Consider the following 8,462-nt stretch of genomic DNA (forward strand, 5'->3'; position numbering starts at 1 on the left):
AGGGATCCTTGGGACACGCCTTGTTCAGGTCTGTAAAGTCTACACAGACCCGCCATTTCCCGCTCTTCTTCTTCACCACTACCGTGTTAGCCAACCACTCGGGATAGAAGACCTCTTTGATAGCCCCAGCTTTCTTCAATCTTGCGACCTTTTCTCTCACGGCATCGGTATGTTCTTTCGACGGTCGTCGAGGAGCCTGCCTCTTAGGGGTTATAACTGGATTCACATTAAGGTGGTGGCAGATGAAATCCGGGTCGACCCCGGGAGTCTCATAGGGGTCCCAGGCAAACACATCTACATTCTGTCGGAGGAAAGCAATAAGTGCTGACTTCTCCTCGGGCGGTAGTTCTGAACCAATTTGAAGAAACCTTTCAGGGTCTGCTCCGACGAGTACTTTCTCCAGCTCCTCACAGTTCACATCCACGGCTGATCCTCCACTACTCGCAGTAGGCGCCGAGGTCATTGATTGTTATAAGCCATTCTCGGCTGAAGTGGAAGGCTCACTACTCAGCCGTTGTGATATTGCCGACACCATGCATTGTCTAGCCACTTCCTGGCTCCCTATTATTTCTTTGATTTGACCTCCTGACGGATACTTCACTTTTTGGTGCAAGGTTGACGGCACAGCCCCTAGTGCATGAATCCATGGCCGGGCCACGATAGCGGTGTAGGGGGAGTATGCATCTACGACAATGAAGTTCACTTCTACCACGTCTGAATCTGTTTGCACAAGCAACTTGATCATGCCTTTCGGGATGACGGTTTTTCCTTCAAAGCTGACCAGGGGGAAATCGTATGGCGACAGGTCTTCTTGCTTCAAGTTCAGCCCCTTATACAAATCAGGATACATTACCTCCACGGCGCTGCCTTGATCAACTAATACCCTCTTCACGTCATAACCTCTTATTCTGAGTGTGACGACTAGGGCATCATAATGGGGTTGAATAGTCCCTTGCTTGTCTTCCTCCGTGAACCCGATTAACGGCGTGGCATTCACTCTGGCTCTCTTGGGGTCCCTGCCGTCTGGCTCAGTTGGGAAACTGCTCACTGACATTACCCTGAAGGGGGCAGAGCCTGTCCTTCCGGGTGCGGCGAGAATGACATTAATTGTGCCAATGGGTGGCCTCAACGTATTTTGCCTGGTTTCATTGTTTGATGGTTCCTGCCATCCTTCAGGGCGATGCAGCAGATGTCTCAGCTTCCCTTCTCGGACAAGTCGATTTAAGTAGTTCTTTAGGTTCCTGCACTCATCAGTGGTGTGACCTGGCTCCTGATGGTATACGCAATACAGGTTCTGATTGCGCTTCGAAGGATCGCCAGCCATCTTGTTCGGCCACTGAAAGAAAGGTTCATATTTCACCTTCTCTAGGATTTTGTGAAACGGTTCTCGGAATACAGCACAGACTGCCTGAGCCCCAGTAGATCCGGGCTGCTCCATATAGTCTCTTCTCGGTCTGTTACTGTTGTTAAATCGTTCCGACCTGAGGTCCCTCCTCTCTTGAGGGACGACCTTCGCTTTACCCTTCCCCATCTGCTGGTCTTCCTCGACCCTTTTGTACTTGTCAATTCGGTCCATGAGTTGGCGCACGCTGGTGACTAGCTTTCCAGTGAGGGACTTTCTTAAGCCATGTTCTGTCGGCAAGCCCCTTTTGAACGTACTGATGGCGACGTCATCATATTTCCCTTCTATCTCGTTATACATTTCGCAGTATCTATCCGAGTAGGCCTTCAGCGTCTCTCCTTCCCGCATGGACAAGAATAGGAGGGAATCGAGGGGCCGAGGGACTCTAGTGCTGGTGATGAAACGGGAACCAAAAGCCTGCGTTAGTTGTTTAAAGGAATCTATGGAATTCGGCTAGAGGGAATCGAACCATCTCATTGCTATGGGTCCCAAGCTAGATGAGAATATCCTACACATTAACGTCTCATCCCTGGTGTGGACGGCCATCCTCTGATTGAATTGGCTCACATGCTCCATTGGGTCGGTCCGACCATTGTATATAGCAAACGTTGGTTGATGGAACCGCCGAGGAAGCACTGCCCTCTCTATTCTACGTGTAAACGGCGACTGGGAGATGCAATCCAGGGCCTTACTCATGGCATCATTGGCCAGGCCTTGGTAAGATGGGCTTTTGTGGCTGCGTTTACGAGGCCTCTCTTCCTCATAGGAAAAGGTCTCGCTCAGAGGGGTTCTTGATCTTCGTCGGTATTCGTTATCCTCGTCACTGCTAGAGCCCGAGCCGGGTGAAGGACGTTTCTGCTGTGCTCGGCGCAGCTTTTTCTTCAAATCATCAATCTCTTTTCGTAAAGCCTTTCGATCGTTTTGCTCATGGGATGCATGATCCTTCCCCTTTGAATGGCTTTTACTCGTGTAAGAGGTGTTCACGCTTCCCTCTCGTTGGTTATCTTGGTCGTTCCCTCATTCAACATTTAAAAAATTGTCCTGCCGTTGAGAATCTGCACGTCCGGTTTGGCGCGGGCCTGATCCTTCCATTTCTTACTATTCACTTGTCGAGACACAAATTCTTCCCACAGACGGCGCCAATTGTAAGGGACAGATTTTAAGGCCCAAGCCCAGCAAGTGAGCGATTCTGGCCCAAAAGACCCTCAACAATGAATTTGTAGAGAGTGGGTCGTAGAACTAGGTCTTGACAAAGTAAACGTAATTGTTAGTAAGCCATGCAACCATTTGAACATGGGAATACTTCATTAAGTTTCCTGGGATAACAGTTCGTGGGGCTGTACCCCAGAGTTTCGTTTACAGAATTCCTTTCTTTCTCTCTCTTCCTTTCCTTACTTTTTGCTCTCCAGCTTACGATCCCCTGATCATGGGGGTTTTCTTCTCTTATATAGCATCCTTCGAATGATAATGACCCTACACTTGTTGATCATCTGGGCCTCTACTTGAGTGCCTGTCCCATAGGACATCCTCCTCCTTTTCTGTGAGTTGCACTGACCAAGATAATACTGTTCTCCTGTTCTCTCCACATTAATGCGGCTGGAAAAGTAGCTTCCTTGCATTTAATGCAGCAGTTGTGGTTGCCCCCTGAACGTCTAGCATTTTTCTTTGATTTTGGATGACCTTTCACCATGTAAAGGGTGTGAATTGGACTCCCGTTTGGTGCGTCCAAGGAGGCACTCCTTCTTGGACGCCCCTTAAACAAGCCCGGCCCAACATGGTTGGGCTGGGGGTCCTCTGTCCGTGTTTTCGCTTCCTATTATGGTTGGGCTTTGTACGGGTACCATGGCCCACAGTTTACTGGCGAACTTTACCCCCACACATATTATATTTTTTTCTCCAAATATGATCATCGTGATATATGTGTGAAGCTCTTTTTTAGAAACTTGAATCTCGGCTTTTGCCCCTTACACCCTATAAGTACTTATATTTGTGGAGTGACCATCGCATCAAGGGAATGCGGTGATTTGAAAATTTATTTTTAATACTATACATAGTGCTAGCCCATTTAAAATTTTTAGACGATATTTAATGCGGCGTAATTCATTGAGGAGATTAAAATTGCAAGCTCCTAATTCTCTATGCTTTTGCCATTATATAATATAAACAACTATTATATTGATCGTATAAAAAAAATATTATATTAACGTCCTTAAAAAACAAAAAAACAAAAAAACTTAGTACATTGACATTGGGCCTAGTTTTTCTACTTTTCAAAATTCTCCATACTAATGATCTTACAAGTTATAACAATATCACCGTTGTGCACCTTTGGTGTCATCGTCACTTCACAAGTATAAGTATTTGTGGGGTGTGGAGGGTAAGGGTTGAGGTTCAAGTTTTGAAGAGAGAACTTCACACACATATATATACTTAAATTAAGTTCGAGTATAATTTTTATCTTGTATAAAAAAAAAAAAAAGTTTTGACTTACTTTCAGAACTTTTTTAATTGGAGGTGTTATTTTATTTTAAATATATAATAACAAGTGATAGTGAATTTTAATCTTCACATTTTATTTAATTAGTAGATGATGTGACAGTTTCTCGTTAAAATAAAAGGAGATTTCAGTTTAAAAAAGTACTAGAGGTAAGTAAAAAAAAAAAAAATTAAGAACAACAAACTTAGTGCTCTCTGCATAGTTATTAATTATTACGTACTACAGTAACTTATTTCTTGGGGAATTTCTTCTAAATGATAAACTCTACTACTATGTCTATGTGAACTGAACTACTACAGACACAGACACAGTCACACCTTGGGACGGAAGTGCACTCTTCAGGGATATGATATTAAATTATTAATCTCTCAGGGTCAAACAGAAACTATTCAAAAATAAATAAATACTCCTAAATAAACGATTCCATTAAAGTAAATAAACTACACTTGGCTACTTTCCATTCCATTCTGAGTATTCTATGATCTCTCTTCCTCACAAACCCATCTTAGGATTTGGCTCAAAGAACATCCAGCGATTCTCTTCTTCCATTTCCAAGGTACAAAGTCTGCAAATTCCCCCCTTTTTTTTTTCCGTTCTCTCTGTCATGTTGTCTTATACTAACCAGTCTATCTTCTGGGATTTAATGCATCTCCTTAAAGAAAATGGAATTCTTTTTTTGGAATTCTCTTTCCTAATTAATCATACAACTGTGATTACTGGATCTCATTCACAAAATGATTCTTGACTCATGGGTATTTCTGGATTCAAAATCTTGTAGTTGTGAACGAAGTTGATAAAAGCATCAATTTTGGTATGATACTTTTGTTTCGGTGGGAAATTATTTGCCTGATAACTTTGACATGAACATGATATATCTCTTTTTTCTTTTTTTCTTTTTGGTGTTGATGATGGGCACACAACCTCAAATTTTACCCTTTTTACTGAAAAAAAATGTGATCTTTGCAAAACAAAGGGAAGTGTGGTTGTTGACTTTAATGCCCACATAAGAACATGGTCTGATATTGCAAATAGAGATGGATGCTGAGAATCGTGTACTCGTGTGGTGACATGGTGTGCAAAATTTAACTGGTAATGCTTGTTGCAAAGAAAGCAACACATACCCTTGTGGGTTCTTCCTTGGAACTTTATGTATTTGTGGTTTCATGGATTCTCATGTTCACTGACACATTGAGAATATTTATACCTTTGTTGGCTAATCATGAAGCCATTGTTTAAACAAGCATGTAAAAAACATACCCTGTTGAGCTATACTTGAATATGTATAGGGTTGGGTTCAAATTGCATGTAACTTATTGGCTATTGCAATATTATACCAATCAATAACTGTGAAGTCTACTAGTGCTGAAAACATAGCAGAAAAATTGGAATGAGATAGTGAAATCTATCAATCAACTTCCTCTGGAATTAATTGTTGTGTGCGTGCTTGTAATTTTGTATTTCTAGTTTTATTTTTTCCCATAATATATCTTTTCAGTCATCTCAAGTCTCAACTACATATTAATTAGTCATGCTACTCTAACCATAGTTACATGTTTCTATAATTTTGACTGTATTTAGTGCTGGAAACAGTGATAAAATTTTAATTTATAAATTTTTCAGCACTTTGCTCAAATGGCCCGATCTGCATTGGATGAGATGTCAGATTCTGGTGCTTTCATCAGAACTGCTTCAACATTCCGTAACTTTATTTCACGAGATCCAAGCTCCCAATTTCCAGCAGAAGTTGGAAGGTATCATCTGTATATATCATATGCTTGTCCTTGGGCTTCCAGGTGCCTTGCATACTTGAAGATTAAAGGGCTTGACAAAGCCATCAGTTTTACGGTCAGTAAGTCTTTTAGTATTTCTTAGAGGTAAAATCAAAATCTTATGACCAAATCAATATTGTCTGTTTGTTACTCAGTCTGTTAAACCCAAGTGGGAAAGAACAAAGGAAACTGATGAGCATATGGGATGGGTCTTTTCTGCTCTGGGTACCGAGGAATTAGGAGCTGAACCTGACCCTTTGAATGGAGCAAAAAGTATCAGAGAACTATATGAGCTTGCCAGTACAAACTATGCTGGAAAGTACACAGTTCCTGTATGTTATCACATGTCTTCCTTCCCACAACTCCATCCCAACTCTTTTCTCATTCTCCATTCCATTTTCCCCCCCTTTTTACAGTAATTATCTGTGTTTGAATCTTCAATGCTATTTAATAGATTTTTGCTCTATAATAGGTTCTTTGGGATAAGAAACTCAAAACAATTGTTAATAATGAGAGTTCAGAGATTATCCGCATGTTCAACACTGAATTCAATGATATAGCAGAGAATGCAGCTTTAGACCTCTATCCTCCTCACTTGCAAGCCCAAATTGATGAGACTAATGAATGGATATACAATGGGATAAATAACGGTGTCTATAAATGTGGGTTTGCAAAGAAGCAAGGACCTTATGAAGAGGTATGCAATATTTCAGGCCATAGTTGCTAAAGGCTAAATGGGAGCTGGCTTGTTAAAGTATTCTTTCAATGGCTATGCTGCTTTAAGCATCCTAATGATCCTTCCTTCTGCAGGCTCTGAAACATTTGTATGAAGCATTGGACAAATGTGAAGAAATACTTGGCAGGCAACGATACATATGTGGGAATACACTGTCTGAAGCAGATATTCGGTTGTTCGTCACTCTCATAAGATTTGATGAGGTATTGATATTTGCTTTTTAAGCAAGGACTTTTGCCTTTTTTGGAATATCAAGCAATGTCACAGTTGTGTGGATAATTTAAATTGTAAAGCTTCAAGAAGATAAATCCATAATATTGGTCAAGAATTTTGTTTCCATGAAAATTCGAATAATGTTAGACTTTCAGATAGGACTAGCATCTTTCCTAATTTTCTATCTTTTGAGAAACAAAATGGCATGTTAGTTTTTAGACTTTCTTCTTGGTGATCACTTTAAATGATTCATGAAAGAATTTCCTTTTAGTTTATAAGTGAAAATGTTCCCTTTTGAAGTTTGAAAGAGAAGTATTTTGTAGGAATAACTGCCTCAAAGAATTGTATGTTTGCTGTTTCATGTCTGTGTTTTTTTTTTTTTGGGAATTATAATAGTCACTAGTATGGATCATTAGAACTCATTCTGATGTAAGGTCAGTACAAACACCTTCAAATTGTTGCCAACTCGCATCTTTTCTGTTTCCTGCATAACTATAGGTGGTTGTTATATATTTGCAAATTTTGCCTCTTTGTCATGTTGTGAGATTTTATTTGATTGTTATATTTTATGGCCCTCTTTCACCAGCTTTTGAATTTAAAAGATCACACTTGACTTATCATTTGACTAATTTGGTTTTCTTTTTTTTCCTTTTCCTATAACTCTGAACTATTAAAAGCTGCACATGTAAATTTACCATGGCTACTCCATATATAGCTGTATGTCATTGCAAATTATTATATATAATTACTTACCCAAAAGAAAATCTTATCTTATTTCCACATAGCCTTTTGCATTTTATTGCAATGGTTTGTCGAAAATGCCTTGGAAACTGTCATTTATTTAAAATGTTTCAGCAATTTTGTTTGTGCTTTTATGGGAAAATTCGTGGGGCAATTTTGAGACAGAGTCAAACATAGTTAACTCTGAAAATAAGGAAGCATTTGTGATGTTCCTTTGTTATTATGCTGGGTCTAGAGAAAACTATGGACATAGGTTAGATCTGTTTGGCCATGCTCAGATTAGTCAGGGTATTGGCTTTGTTTGTTCATCTTGGTCTTGTATGAAACTTTGGCATTTATCTCTATCAGATTCCTCTAGTATCTTAGAAACTTGAGTTTGTATTGACAGGTTTATGTTGTCCACTTCAAGTGCAACAAGAAACTGCTACATGAGTACCCAAATCTGTTTAATTACACGAAAGACATTTTTCAAGTACCTGGAATGAGTAGTACAGTCAACATGCAACACATCAAGCAGCATTACTATGGGAGCCATCCTTCTATAAATCCATTTGGGATCATTCCTGTTGGTCCAGATATTGACTACTCTTCTCCTCACGACAGAGAGAGGTTTTCTTCATAGACTGTATATAATTGCAAATCATAAGTTAAACTGTATGTATCTTGAAGTCAATAAGATTTTTCCTTGGGGAAAAATAGATTCTAAAAATAGGGTGATGTGACTGTCACTGTACGATCTCTGTATTCTGTTTGGTTTTATTTTTTGCTGAGGTTAATGCAGTATTTCCTTTGTGTTTTATTATTATTTTATTTATAAGAATCCTTTGTGTTTTAAAATTAAAGCATGGCTAGCAAATAAACTCTTTGAATTTGCTAATTATTGGCTGAAAATCATTCATTTCATCATTTGTTGTGAAATGTCTAAATTCAATTGAAATTTCTGATAAATGTCTGCATGATACTGACAAGTAAAAAAAGAAAGGATGATATTGCCCGGAAAATGCAGCTCTGGACTGGACCTTCCCACATGCAAGTTCAAATCGCTGAGGTTAATAGATGAATATATGACGGAATAAATAATGGTGTTTATAAATGTGGGTTTGC

General features: G+C 39.6%; 1 protein-coding gene across 1 annotated transcript; it reads left to right on the forward strand.

Moving 5' to 3' along the window:
• Positions 1 to 4,194: 4,194 nt before the first annotated feature.
• On the forward strand, positions 4,195 to 8,163 carry LOC115993622 (glutathionyl-hydroquinone reductase YqjG-like). Its single transcript, XM_031117561.1, has 6 exons — positions 4,195 to 4,455; positions 5,520 to 5,744; positions 5,824 to 6,000; positions 6,141 to 6,365; positions 6,479 to 6,607; positions 7,747 to 8,163. Exons 1-6 carry the CDS (start codon positions 4,378 to 4,380, stop codon positions 7,978 to 7,980), a joined length of 1,068 nt encoding a protein of 355 aa, XP_030973421.1. The 5' UTR covers positions 4,195 to 4,377; the 3' UTR covers positions 7,981 to 8,163.
• Positions 8,164 to 8,462: the final 299 nt, after the last annotated feature.

Source organism: Quercus lobata, chromosome 6, assembly GCF_001633185.2.
Source record: "Quercus lobata isolate SW786 chromosome 6, ValleyOak3.0 Primary Assembly, whole genome shotgun sequence".
Lineage (NCBI taxonomy): Eukaryota > Viridiplantae > Streptophyta > Magnoliopsida > Fagales > Fagaceae > Quercus > Quercus lobata.

Coding starts and splice junctions, on each gene's coding strand:
- LOC115993622 (XM_031117561.1), top strand. CDS start 4,378: ATGATCTCTCTTCCTCACAAACCCATCTTAGGATTTGGCTCAAAGAAC. Junction 6,001..6,140: donor CTGGAAAGTACACAGTTCCT/GTATGTTATCAC, acceptor GCTCTATAATAG/GTTCTTTGGGATAAGAAACT. Junction 6,608..7,746: donor CTCTCATAAGATTTGATGAG/GTATTGATATTT, acceptor TTGTATTGACAG/GTTTATGTTGTCCACTTCAA.